At 55.7% G+C, this 13,537-nt stretch overlaps 3 protein-coding genes across 3 annotated transcripts in view; 2 read left to right on the forward strand and 1 right to left on the reverse strand.

Moving 5' to 3' along the window:
- Positions 1-13,537, forward strand: part of ATP5MC1 (ATP synthase membrane subunit c locus 1) — a 106,537-nt gene that overhangs the window by 25,267 nt on the left and 67,733 nt on the right. The gene's annotated exons all lie outside the window — the stretch shown is intronic.
- Positions 1-13,537, reverse strand: part of SNF8 (SNF8 subunit of ESCRT-II) — a 43,665-nt gene that overhangs the window by 10,736 nt on the left and 19,392 nt on the right. The window lies entirely within an intron of this gene.
- HOXB13 (homeobox B13) lies at positions 8,598-13,057 on the forward strand. The gene is made up of 2 exons (XM_068211979.1): positions 8,598-9,247; positions 12,797-13,057. The coding sequence occupies exons 1-2, from the start codon at positions 8,644-8,646 to the stop codon at positions 13,054-13,056; spliced, it is 864 nt and encodes a 287-aa protein (XP_068068080.1). The 5' UTR covers positions 8,598-8,643; the 3' UTR covers position 13,057.

Below are 13,537 nucleotides of genomic sequence, written 5' to 3' on the forward strand. Positions count from 1 at the left end.
TATTTATTATTTATGTGTATTTCTGTTTTATTTGTTTATATTTTTATTTGTTATTTATTTATTTTTTGTCATTTATTCCTATTTATTATCTATTTATTTTTTATTTATATTTGTTTTTCTATTTTATTTCGATTTATTTCTATTTATTATTTATTTATATATTATAAATATATTATTCCTATTTATTTTTATTGTATTTGTTTTCATTTTTTTTTATTTCTATTTATTTTTATTTGTTACTTATTTCTACCTCTTTTTCTATTTTATTTCTATTTATTATTTATTTCTGTTCATAATAAATTGGGAATAAATCCCAATTTAATCCAAATAAATTGCCAGGGTTTCGGTCTTTTCCCAAAAATCTGGTTTTGGGGTGGTTGGAGGCACTGAAATAATGGAATTTATCTGCGATTGGGTTTGCAGCATGAGGGGAAGGAAAAGGAAGGAAAAATGAAGGAAAATGAAGGAAAAAATAAAGAAAATTTGGGAATTAGGAATGGGGATTTGGGAACGGGGAATTTGGGGATGGGGGAATGGGGAATTGGGAATTGGGAATGGGAGAGACTCCAGGGAATGCGGGAATGGGGAGTTGGGAATGGGGAATTGGGAACACTGATCCTAAACCATCCCTGTCCCTCACAAGATCCCAGGAACTGGGAACAGGACAGTCTCCAGGGAATTGGGATTTGGGAACTGGGACTGGGACAGACTCCAGGGAATTGGGAATGGGGAATGGGGAATTGGGAATGGGACAGGCTCCAGGGAATTGGGATTTGGGAATGGGGAACTGGGGATAGGGAATTGGGAATGGGGAATGGGGAATTGGGAACGGGAATGGGGAATTGGGAACAGGACAGACTCCGGGGTATTGGGATTTGGGGATGGGGAATTGGGAATGGGGAATGGGAATGGGGAATTGGGAACGGGACAGACTCCAGGGAATGGGGAATTGGGAATTGGGAATTGGGAATTGGGAATGGGACAGACCCGGGGAATTGGGAATTGGGAATGGGGAATTGGGAATTGGGAATGGGACAGACTCCGGGGAATTGGGAATTGGGAATGGGGAATGGGAATGGGAATAGGGAATTGGGAACGGGACAGACTCCAGGGAATTGGGATTTGGGAACTGGGACTGGGACAGACTCCAGGGAATTGGGAATGGGGAATGGGGAATTGGGAATGGGGAATGGGAATGGGGAACTGGGAACGAGACAGACTCCAGGGAATTGGGAACGGGACAGGCTCTGGGGAACGGGAATTGCTTTGGTTTGGTTCCAGTTCCAGTTCCAGTTCCAGGCCTCTCAGTCTTGGTTTCCTCCCTCGCTCCAGGCCTCCAGAGTCTTTTCATCCCCGGCCTTTAAAACCTCCACTTCCTTCCTAATTCCAGGCCTCCAAAAACTTCACTTCCTTCCTAATCCCAGCCCTAAACCCTGGATTTATTTCAATCCCAGCCCTAAACCTGGATTTGTTTTAATCCCAAGACTAAAACCTGAAGTTATTTTAATTGCAGCCCTAAAACCACAATCCCTTTCCCACTCCCAGCCCTAAAACATGGATTTATTTTAATCCCAGCCCTAAACGCTGGATTTTTTCCCAATCCCAGCCCTAAACCCTGGATTTATTTTAATTTTTATTTTAATTTATTTTAGTTTTTAGAGAAATGCAGGGAAGCAGGAGGGGAAATTCGGCCCTGCGGGGCCGGGTCCCTGCTCAGCACGTGGGGTTTAAGCAGGAATGTCCAATCCCTTCTCCTCGCTGGGAAAGGAATTCCTGCACCCTGCATTGATTGATTGATTGATTGGTTTATTGGGCCTGTTTCAATCCACCTGCACCCCCGAGCTCCTGGAGCCCCTGGGACTCCTGGAGCCTCTGGAATCCTCAGAGCCCCCGGAATCCTTGGAGGCCTCAGAGCCTCTGGAGCCCCTGGAAACCCCAGAGCCTCTGGAATCCTCGGAGCTCCTGGAGCCCTTGGAACCTCTGGAACCCCTGGAGCCCCTGGAGTCCTTGGAGCCTCTGGAACTCCTGGAGCCTCTGGAATCCTTGGAGCTCCTGGAGCCCTTGGAACCTCTGGAACCCCCAGAGTCCTTGGAGCCCCTAGAATCCGTGGAGTCTCTGGAACCTCAGGAGCCCCCAGAGTCCTCGGAGCCCCTGGAACCTCTGGAACCCCTGGAGCCTCTGGAGTCCCTGGAGTCATGGGAGCCCCTGGAGCCTCTGGAACCCCTGGACCCACTGGAATCTTCGGAGCCCCTGGAGCCCCCAGAGCCCCTGGAACCCCTGGAATCCCTGGAGTCCTTGGAGCCCCCCAGATCCCCCAAAGCCCCCGGAGCCCCTGAAACCTTGGGAAGGCCTGGAGTCCTTGGAGCCCGCGGAGTCGTCGGAGCCCCTGGAGCCCCCGGAACCCTTGGAGCCCCCAGAGCCTCTGGAATCCTTGGAGCCCTTGGAACCCCCAGAGCTCCCAGGATCCCTGGAACCCCCAGAGCTCCCGGAATCCCTGGAGTCCTTGGAGCCCCCAGAATCCCTGGAATCCTTGGAGCCCCCCAGCACCGGCTGCAGCCCGAGGAGGGAATGGGGAGAGTCCCGAGCGTCCCCCGCTCCCTCCCTCCCTCTCCACCCTCCTCCCTGCAATAAGGAAAGGGACAAAGCGGGGACAAAGCGCGGACTTTGCACCCCCCCCGCTCCCTGTCCCGGTCCCTGGGGAGGGGCAGGGCCGGTGTGGCACCCGGGTCACCCCGGGAGGGGACACGGCCGGGCCGCTGCCAGGGCCACCACGGGCCCCGCGAGGAACGGCGGGCGAGGCTCGGGGTGCCCCGGCACAGCCCGGGCAGCTCCGGGGACTCTGCTGCCCTCCCGAGCCCATCCCGGGGGCTCCGGGGGCTCTGCTGCCGTCCCGATCCCATCCCGGGGGCTCTGCTGCTGTCCCGATCCCATCCAGGGGAGCTCCGGGGGCTCTGCTGCCTTTCCCGATCCCATCCCGGGGAGCTCCGGGGGCTCTGCTGCTGTTCGATCCCATCCCGGGGACTCTGCTGCCCTCCCGATCCCATCCCGGGGGGCTCCGGGGGCTCTGCTGCCCTTCCCGATCCCATCCCGGGGGCTCTGCTGCCCTCCCGATCCCATCCCGGGGGCTCTGCTGCCCTCACGATCCCATCCCGGAGGCTCTGCTGCCCTCCCGATCCCATCCCGGGGGGCTCCGGGGGCTCTGCTGCCCTCCCGATCCCATCCCGGGGAGCTCCGGGGCTCTGCTGCTGTCCCGATCCCATTCCCAGCTCCCCGGCGGGGTGGGAGAGGGAGGAGAGGACACTCAGGAGCTCCACAGCCCCAGTCTGGCCCCAGTTCATTCCCATTTCATTCCCAGCTCCCTGGTACGGTGGGACAGGGACAGGGACAAGGACAAGGACAGGGACCTCCTGCAGGGCACGCCTGTGGGTAAGAGGGACAAAATCCGGCTGATTCCACCCAAAACCGTGGCTCCCCTCCTGCCCCTCTGCGCTGGGAGCTGCACACAGCAGGGGGAGGAGAGATGGATGGATGGATGGATGGATGGATGGATGGATGGATGGATGGATGGATGGATGGATGGATGGATGGATGGGATCCAAGGATGGATCTATGGATGGCTCCAAGAATGGATAATGGATGGATGGATCCATGGATAGATGGATGGATAATGGATGGATGGATGGATGGATGGAGGGATCCAAGGATGGATCCATAGATGGCTCCAAGAATGGATAATGGATGGATGGATCCATGGATGGATGGATGGATAATGGATGGATGGATGGATGGATCCATGGATCCATGGATCCATGGATGGATCCATGGGTGGATAATGGATGGATGGATCCATGGATGGATGGATGGATGGATGGAGGGATCCATGGATGGATCCATGGATGGATGGATGGATAATGGATGGATGGAGGGATCCAAGGATGGATCCATGGATGGATCCATGGATGGATGGATGGAGGCATCCATGGATGGATGGATAATGGATGGATGGCTCCATGGATGGATGGATGAATGGATGGATGGATAGATCCATGGATGGATGGATGGATGGCTGGCTCCATGGATGGATAATGGATGGATGGATCCATGGATGGATGGATGGATAATGGATGGATAATGGATGGATAATGGATAGATAATGGATGGATGGCTCCATGGACGGGTGCATGACGGTTCAGGGTTGGTCCCTTTGGGGTTTCATCCTCCCTGGGCTGTGGGGACAGACAGGAGGTGGGGGAGGGGCTCCACTGGGGCATTTTGGGGGGTTCGGAGCTGGGACAGGAGGACCCCGGGAGCCTCAGCCTTTGGGGACCCCTCAGGGGCTCCGGTTCTGTTTGGGGGACAGGGACAGACCCCGACTGGGGGCTTCAGGTTGGGCAGGCCAGGAGCAGAACCCCAGAGCCACCCGGACTGCTCAAAAAGGAACTCAAAGGCAAAAAAACGAGAGGAAGCGAGGCAAAAAAAGGAGAGGAAGCGAGGCCGAGCAGTGGAGGAAAAAAACCTGGGTGGCGTAGGGATGAAAAAAAGGATCCAACAAAACCCCCGGGTCTGGACTCACCCCACATCCACCCCAAAAACGCATCCGACAAAACCTCCCGACTCTGGAACCCCCACAAAATCTCTCCCGAAAACGGATCCGACAAAACCCCTGGGGTCTGGAATCCGCCCCAAAATCTCTCCTAAAAACTGATCCTGCAAACCCCCCCGGCTCTGGAACCCCCCTAAAATTTCTTCCAAAAACTGACCCTACAAAACCCCCAAATCTCTCCCCCAAAGCGGAGCCTAGGAACCCCCCGGGTCTGGAATCCGCCCAAAATCTCTCCCAAAAATGGATCCTACAAAACCCCCCGTCTCTGAAATGCCGCCCAAAATCTCTCCTAAAAACTGATCCTACAAAACCCCCGAGTCTGGAAACCCCACAAAATCTCTCCCAAAAACTGATCCGACAAAACCCCTAAATCTCTCCCCAAAAACGGATCCGACAAAACCCCTGGGGTCTGGAATCCGCCCAAAATCTCTCCCAAAAATGGATCCTACAAAACCCCCCGGGTCTGGAACCCCCACAAAATCTCTCCCAAAAACGGATCCTACAAAACCCCCAAATCTCTCCCCAAAAACGGAGCCTAGGAACCCCCCGGGTCTGGAATCCGCCCCATGCACCCCAAGAAGCGGGAGCGGGGTCCGGAGCTCTCGGCGGCGCCGCGGCCGCAGCCGGGCGGGGCCGAGCGGAGCCGGGCCGGGCTCTCTGTTCCCCTGCCAGGATTTGTTCAAAGGATACACCAAAAATGCGCTGGAAAACCCAAATTCGGCACCGCGGAGCGAAACATCCGCACCTGCAACCCCCGAGCTGCGGCGCTGCTCCTGGGGCGGGCAGGGAGGGAAAAAAGAAAAAAAAAAAAAGAAAAAAAGGGAAAAAAAATCGAAATTATCAAAATTGTTGGCCTTGATTTGATTTTTTTCCTCCCCGAAATCTTGCCAGAATCAGCAAGCGAGGAGCTGGGCTCGCTTCCAGAGCCAGAATCCAATTTTCCAGCCATTGATTATTTCCAAACGTGAAGTCTTTAAGTAGTTCCAATTTATTTTTTTTTAATCTCCTCTTCAAACCCTTTTGGGGTTTGGGTTGGATTTGATTTTTTTTTCCCCCCTTGTGTTTTGTGATGATGGTTCCGATTCAGTTGCTTTAAAAAAAAAAAAAAAATCAATAAAATCCCAGACTTTTAAAAAGTTGTTCCAGAGATTTTTCAGGCTCCAGATGGGATAAATATTAAATGGATCCTGTGGAGAAAATCATAAAAGAATGGCTGCACACTGATAAGGGCGTTTGATAATTTTCATGTCGGTCAGGTGAAAATTCAGGGTTTTTTTCCTTTAAGATAAACCCCTTGCTCTTGCTTTAAACACTGAAATTTTCTCTGAAATCGTCAGAGAAGGAAAATCTCCTCGGGGTGGAAATCGCGTTTTTAAACGGCTCCCGCGGCAGAGCCTGCCCGAAATTTTCCCGCGGGCTTAAAAACAAATTGGGAAAAAATGGGAATAAATGAAGCAAAGGCGTTTTTTGGGGTGAAAAAGGGGAATTCCTGCCCGGGGCAGCATCTGCGGGGCCGGGACAAAGCCCCGCTCACCGCGACTCCCAGGGAAAGGGAATAAAATCCAATTTTTATCCAATTTTAGCTCCGCGCCCTGGTTTTTTCGGGGTGTCCGTGCGCGGCCGATCCCTCTCCTGCTTTTCTTCCTCTTCTGCATTAAAAACAAAATAACAAAACAAAAAAAAAAAAAAAATCAGAGGCACCTAAAGGGCTGAGAAGCCTAAAAACGCTAAAAATCAAATAAACCAAAAGGAAATAAAGGGCTGAAAATCCTCAGCGCTAAAAATCAAATAAATCAAAGGGAATTTAAGGGCTGAAAACTCGCAGAAAAATCCTCAGCGCTAAAATCAAATTCATTAATAGGCATGAAAGGGCTGAAAACTCGCAGGGAAATCCTCAGCCCTAGAAACCAAATAAATTAAAGGGAATGCAAGTGCTGAAAACTATCAGAAAAAACCTCAGCGCTAAAAAACAGAATAAATTCAAGGGCTGAAAACTCGGAGAAAAATCCCCAGCGTTAAAAATCAAATTAATTAAAAGGAATGAAAGGGCTAAAAACTCGCAGATCCGAATTCAGCCCCCACCTGGGACAAATCCGGAGCTTTTCCCCCAAAAGCTCGGCCAGGACCGAGGGGTCCCCGGGAGCTCCGAGGCGCTCGGAGCTTTTTTTTAACTTTCAACTTGGCCTTGACCTCGGGCTCCCGCCCGACCTTTTCCTGCCGGGAACGGGGCGAGACCCTCGGCAAACCCCGCGCGGGGCCCCCGGGCCGGCTCGAGGGGCTGGGGGCGAGCAAATGGGGCTGGGGGCGAGCAAATGGGGCAGGGGAGGGGGAAAATCCAAATTGAAGCAACGCCGAGCTGGGGGAAAGGGGGAAAAGGAGCTTTGGGAGGTTGGAACTCAGCGGGTTTTGGGGTTTTCCTCGGGGATTTTCCCCCTGTAGAAATTGAATTTTTGATTTTTTTTTTTTACGTGGATTTTTTTTTTTCTGCCAGGGCGGAGATCACGGTTGGGTTTTTGTTTTGTTTTTTTTAGGGTGGATTTGGGGGTTGTGTTTGGGGTATTGGGGGATAATTGGGATTTTTCCCCGCCTGCCGTCATCGCTCCCAACCCCAATTTCCAGCGGGTTTCTGTCCCCAGCGCTGCCGCGGCTCCCCCGGGTCGCGGTTTGGTGGCCCAAAGGAGCCGCAAAAATGGGATTTTTATTGTGGTTTTGGGCTCGCAACTCAGAAACCTCTGGGTTCATTCACACCGAAGGAAAAGACGCCCGAGCCGAAGCTGCCTTTGGGGGAATTCCGGCAAAAGCTTTTCCCGAGCGCGACTTTTGGGAAGAAAACAGAGGAGAAAAGGAAAAATTTTTTAAAAAAATCTGTTCGTAGCACGTGTGCAGCCAATTAAAAATTGGGGTGGTTTCAAGCGGGCACTATGAAATAATTCTTCTATTCACCCCCAAACCCTTCCCACCCCACGTCCGTCTGTCCGTCTGTCTGCCCGTCTCTCTCTCCACCTGCCCGGCGCTCCTGGAAACCCAAAAGGGATTTTCCGGTTCCTTTCCCCACCTCCCTTTTCCAAACCCTTTTCCTTTGGGGGGTTCCCAGGACCCGGCAGCTCTGTAAGGGTTTTTTTGGGGGGGTTTCAGAGGCCGCTTTTCCCCTTCTCGCCTGATTCTTAGGGCCCTGAGCGCAAAGCGCTGTCCCGGGGGGGTGGGATCGGGGTTTTGGAGGGGGATAAAACCCCTGGGGAAGGGAAGAATGAGGCTGGAAGGGCTGGAAGGGAGGGAAGGCCCCGCTCCCGGGGCTCAATCTCTGCCCCACTTCGGCCCAGACGGGTCCGGGGCTCTGCGATGGCTCGGGTTCGGCAGCAGAACCCCCCCGGATCCGCGTGGGAACAAGCCACTGAAAAAAACCCCAAAAAACCTATAAATTAAAAATTAAAAATAAAGCTGATTTTAGCCCCAGGCCGGATTTTTCCACCCCGGGCCCGCCATTCCTGGTTGTCCCTTTCCTCGCCTGTCTTCGCTTCTTTTCCCCCGTTTCCCCACCTCTGCCTTCCCCGCACGATTTTTATTTTTATTTCCGAGCTGCAGCTCAGGAGCCACCTCCGGGTCCCCTCCTGCCACGTGCGGGGGGTCCCCTCCTCCTCCACCTCCTCCTCCTCCTCCTCCTCCTCCTCCTCCTCCTCCTCCTCCTCCTCCTCCTTCTCCTCCTCCTCCTCCTCCTCCTCCTCCTCCTCCTCCTCTCCCCTCGCAATAAAAGCATTTTCGCAATTTCTCCAGCGCTTTATTGAGACCGAAGGATTTTTTTTTTTTTTTTGATGCGGGGTTGGATTTTTTTTTTCCATTTCCCCCCCTCCCCACCTTTCCCCCACCCCACAACCAATGAGCGAACCTCCGCCCGTTGCGTCAGGCCGGCCCGGCGGGGGGAAAAGCAGCTCTGGGGGCGGCTCGCAGCCTTTTAAAAAGATCGGGGGACCCCCCTCTGCTCGGGCAGCGCCCGGGCGCTCCGAGCAGCCTCTCCCCATGCCCCGGCCCCCGCGGCGCCCCCCATGCAGCCCCCGGGCCTCGAGGGGCTCCTGGCTCCGGGCGGCTTCGCGGGCGGCCAGCCCCGGGGGCTGCTGCCTCCCCCTCCTCCTCCTCCTCCTCCTCCTCCTCCTCCTCCTCCTCCTCCCGGCCCTTCGCCTCCCCCCGGGATGAACCCCGGCTTCCCCCCGGAGGCGCCCCCGGAGCCCCCCAAGCCGCCTCCGGGCGCCGCCGCCGCCTCCGCGCCGCTGCCCTACGGCTACTTCGGCAGCGGCTACTACTCGTGCCGCGTGGCTCGCGGCTCGCTCAAGGCCGGCCCGGGCCACCAGGGTCCCTTCGCGGCCACCGAGAAGTTCCTGGAGCCGCCCGGGGCCAGCGAGGACTTCCAGAGCCGCCCCGCGGAGTTCGCCTTCTACCCGGGCTACGGCGCGCCCTACCCGCCCGTGGCCGCCCGTGGCTACCTGGACGTGCCGGTGGTGCCCGCGCTGGGCGAGCCCCGGCACGAGGCTCTGTTGCCCGCGGACGGCGGCTACCAGCAGCCCTGGGCGCTGGGCGGCGGCTGGCCCGGGCAGATGTGCTGCGCCAAGGAGCAGGGCCCGGCCGGCTTCGTGCTGAAAGCCGCCTTCGCAGGTACCGGGGCCGCGGGGCGCGGGCTGCGGGGGTTTGGGGTGCGGGGGGTTTGGGGTGTGGGGTGCGGGGTGTGGGGTTTGGGGTGTGAGGGGTTTGGGGTGTGGAGTTTGGGGTTTGGGGTGTGAGGGGTTTGGGGGTGTGAGGGGTTTGGGGTGTGGGGTTTGGGGTGTGAGGGGTTTGGGGTGTGGAGTTTGGGGTTTGGGGTGCCGGGTTTGGGGTGTGGGGTGCGGGGTGTGTGGTGCGGGGTTCTTGGGGTTTGGGGTTTGGGGTGCGGGGGGGTTGGGGTGTGAGGGGTTTGGGGTGTGAGGGGTTTGGGGTTTGGGGTGCGGGGTGCGGGGTGCGGGGTGTTTGGGGTGTGGGGTGCAGGGTTTTGGGGTGTGGGGTGGTTTGGGGTCGGGGATTGGGGTGTGGGGTGTGAGGTTTGGGGTGTGGGGTGGTTTGGGGTGTGGGGTGTGGGGTATGGAGTGTTTGGGGTTTGGGGTGTGGGGAGTTTGGGGTGTGGGGTTTTGGAGTGTGGGGTGTGGGGGTTTTGGGGTGCGGGGGGCTTGGGGTGGCTCGGAGTGTGGGGTGTTTGGGGTGTGGGGTATGGGGTGTTTGGGGTGTGGGGTGTTTGGGGTGTGGGGTTTGGGGTGTGGGGTGTGGCGTAGGGGGTGTTGGATATGGGTGTGGGGTGTGGGGTGTTTGGGCTTTGGGGTGTTTGGGGTTTGAGGTTTGGGTTGTGGGGTGAGGCGTGTGTGGGGTATGGGGTGTTTGGGTTTTGGGGTGTTCTGGGTTTGGAGTTTCAGCTAAGGGCTGTTCTGGGTTTGGAGTGTGGGGTGTGGGGTTTGGGGTGTGGGGTTTGGGGTTTGGGGTAGGGGCTGTTCTGGGGTCGGGGCTGTTCTGGGGTCGGGGTTTGGGGTTTGGGGTTTGGGGTTTGGGATAGGGGATGTTCTGGGTTTGGGGTTTGTGGTGTGGGGTTTGGGGTCGGGGTTTGGGGTTTGGGGTTTGGGGTTTGGGGTAGGGGCTGTTCTGGGTTTGGGGTGTGGGGTAGAGGCTGTTCTGGGGTAGGGGTTTGGGGTTTGGGGTTTGGGGTAGGGGCTGTTCTGGGTTTGGGGTTTAGGGTTTGGGGTAGGGGCTCTTCTGGGTTTGGGGTTTGGGGTGTGGGGTTTGGGGTCGGGGTTTGGGGTTTGGGGTTTGGGGTAGGGACTATTCTGGGGTCGGGGTTTGGGGTTTGGTGTTTGGGGTAGGGACTGTTCTGGGTTTGGGGTTTGGGGTAGGGGCTGTTCTGGGGTCAGGGTTTGGGGTTTGGGGTTTGGTGTTTGGGGTAGGGGCTGTTCTGGGGTCGGGGTTTGGGGTTGGCTGGGTGGTGGAGCTGGTTGGGGTTCACAAAATAATTATAATAATAGTGTAAAAATTAATAATGTTAATAATTATAATAATGATAGTAGTAATCATTATAATAATCACTGTAATAATGATGATAGTAGTGGTGATAATAATGATTATATTAATTATCATTATAATAATCATGATAATAATAATGACAATAACAATGCAAATAATAATTACAATGATAGCAATAATAATCATGTAATTTAACTTAATTTAATTTATCACGGCCATTTCTAACTCCGAGCAGGGAGGCAGAAGGTGATCGATGGGAGTTCAAATGATCATTTATCGGAATTCCAATGATCATTTATCAGAATTCAAGCGATCATTTATCGGAATTCCAAGGATCATTTACCAGGATTCAAAGGATAATTTATCAGAATTCATGTGATAATTTATGGGGCTACAAATGATCATTTATCAGAATTCAAGTGATCATTTATCGGAATTGAAATGATCATTTATTGGAATTCAAATGATCATTTATCAGAATTCAAGTGATCATTTATCAGAATTCAAGTGATCATTTATCAGAATTCAAAGGATCATTTATCGGGATTCAAAGGATAATTTATCAGAATTCACGTGATCATTTATCAGAATTCAAGTGATCATTTATCAGAATTTAAATGATCATTTTCGGGATTCAAGTGATCATTTATCGGGGCAGAGATGACGATATTATAGAGTTCAGTCCATGACATCATTAGAGCGAAGGGATAGAACTTTAAAAATCTTTGAATATCGAAAGTGAGACTGTAGAACTTTAAAAACACGAAGGAGAGAATAGAAATTAATATTTTTAAAATACCAAGCAGGAGAATACCGAGCTTTAAAATCTTTCACCATCGAGAGGGAGAATACAGAACTTTAAAATCTTTAAATACCGAGAGGGAGAATATAGACTTTAAAAATTTTAAATATCGAAAGGGAGAATATAGAACTTTTAAAACTTCCAATACCAAGAGAAAGAATATAGAATTTAAATGTTTTTAAATAGCGAGAGGGAGAATAGAGAACTTCAAAACCTTTCAATCACGAGAAGGAGAATACAGAATTTTTTTTTTTTTTAATATCGAGAAGGACAACAAACTTCAAAATCTTTCAATATCAAGAGGGAGAAAATAGAAATTAAAATATTTTAAATATTTCGAGGGAGAATCCGGATCTGGAAAACCTTTCAGTCCCAGGAGGGAGCAGAAGGAAACATTTTCAAACCTCGGCGGGCTCGGCGAGGGGAGCGGCGGGCGGAGCCGGGAGCGGGCCGGGAGCGGGGCCCGGAGCGGGGCCGGGCCGGGGGTTTGGGGTCCGCAGTGACCCCGCAGTGACCCGGCTGTGTCCCCCTGTGTCCTCTCTCTGTCCCCCTGTGTCCCCCCGTGTCCCCTGTGTCGCCGCTGTCCCCCCGCACCCCCGCTGTCCCCGTGTCCCCGCTATCCCCCTGCTGTCCCCCCGCTATTCCGCCGTGTCCCGCTGTCCCCTCTGTCCCCCGCTGTTCCCCCTTGTCCCCTGCTGTCCCCCGTGTCCCCATGTCCCCGTGTCCCGGTGTCCCCGCTGTCCCCCCTCTATCCCCCCGTGTCCCCGCTATCCCCCGTGTCCCCATATCCCCATGTCCCTGCTATCCCCCGTGTCCCCGTGACCCCGCTGTCCCCATGTCCTGCTGCCCCCGTGTCCCACTATCCCCCCGTGGCCCCGTGGCCCGCTGTCCCCCTGCCCCCATGTCCCACTGTCCCCATGTCCCGCTGTCCCCGTGTCCCGCTGTCCCCCTGCCCCCGTGTCCCGCTGTCCCCACTGTCCCCACTGTCCCCACTGTCCCTGTGTCCCCGTGTACCGCTGTCCCCACTGTCCCCGTGTCCCCGTGTCCCCGTGTCCCCGTGTCCCGCTGTCCCCACTGTCCTCGTGTCCCGCTGTCCCCGTGTCCCGCTGTCCCCCTGTCCCCGTGTCCCGCTGCCCCCTGGTCCCCGTGTCCCCGTGTCCCGCTGTCCCCGTGTCCCCCTGCCCCCCTGTCCCCGTGTCGCCGTGTCCCCGTGTCCCGCTGTCCCCGTGTCCCCGTGTCCCGCTGTCCCCGTGTCCCCGTGTCCCCCTGTCCCCGTGTCCCCGTGTCCCCGTGTCCCGCTGTCCCCACTGCCCCCCTGTCCCCGTGTCGCCGTGTCCCCGTGTCCCCGTGTCCCGGTGCGGCAGAGGCGGCGGGCCCGTGTGCCCCGGCGGGCTGCGCGCTGCGGCGGGGCCGCAAGAAGCGCGTTCCGTACAGCAAGGGGCAGCTGCGGGAGCTGGAGCGCGAGTTCGCCGCCAGCCGCTTCATCACCCGCGAGCGCCGCAGGAAGGTGGCGGCCGCCACCGGCCTGAGCGAGCGGCAGATCACCATCTGGTTCCAGAACCGCCGCGTCAAGGAGAAGAAAGCGCTGGCCAAGGGCAAGGCCGGCACCGCCGGCACCGCCTGAGGGGTCCCCGCGGGGCACCGGGACACCGCCACCCGCGGCTGGCACCGGGACCCGCGTTTGCCACAGGGACCCCCCGTTTGGTACCGGGACAACGCCACCCGCGGCTGGCACCGGGACCCGCGTTTGCCACAGGGACCCCCCCCGTTTGGTACCGGGACCCCCCGTTTGTCACAGGGACACCGCCACCCGCGGCTGGCACCGGGACCCCCCGCGTTTGGCACAGGGACCCCCCCCCGTTTGGTACCAGGACACCGCCACCCGCGGCTGGCACCGGGACCTGCGTTTGGCACAGGGACCCCCCCCCGTTTGGTACCGGGACCCCCTGTTTGTCACCGGGACAACACCACCCGCGGCTGGCACCGGGACCCCCCGTTTGTCACCGGGACAACACCACCCGCGGCTGGCAGCGGCACCCGCGTTTGGCACAGGGACCCCCCCGTTTGGTACCGGGACCCCCCGTTTGTCACCGGGACACCGCCAC

The sequence above is a fragment of the Anomalospiza imberbis genome, chromosome 22 (genome assembly GCF_031753505.1).
Source record: "Anomalospiza imberbis isolate Cuckoo-Finch-1a 21T00152 chromosome 22, ASM3175350v1, whole genome shotgun sequence".
In the NCBI taxonomy this organism is placed as follows: Eukaryota; Metazoa; Chordata; class Aves; order Passeriformes; family Viduidae; genus Anomalospiza; species Anomalospiza imberbis.

Bases quoted from the DNA above. Each gene is read 5' to 3' on its own strand.
- HOXB13 (XM_068211979.1), top strand. From the start codon at position 8,644: ATGCAGCCCCCGGGCCTCGAGGGGCTCCTGGCTCCGGGCGGCTTCGCG. The intron at 9,248-12,796 runs GTACCGGGGCCG...CCGGTGCGGCAG, and splicing joins GCTGAAAGCCGCCTTCGCAG to AGGCGGCGGGCCCGTGTGCC.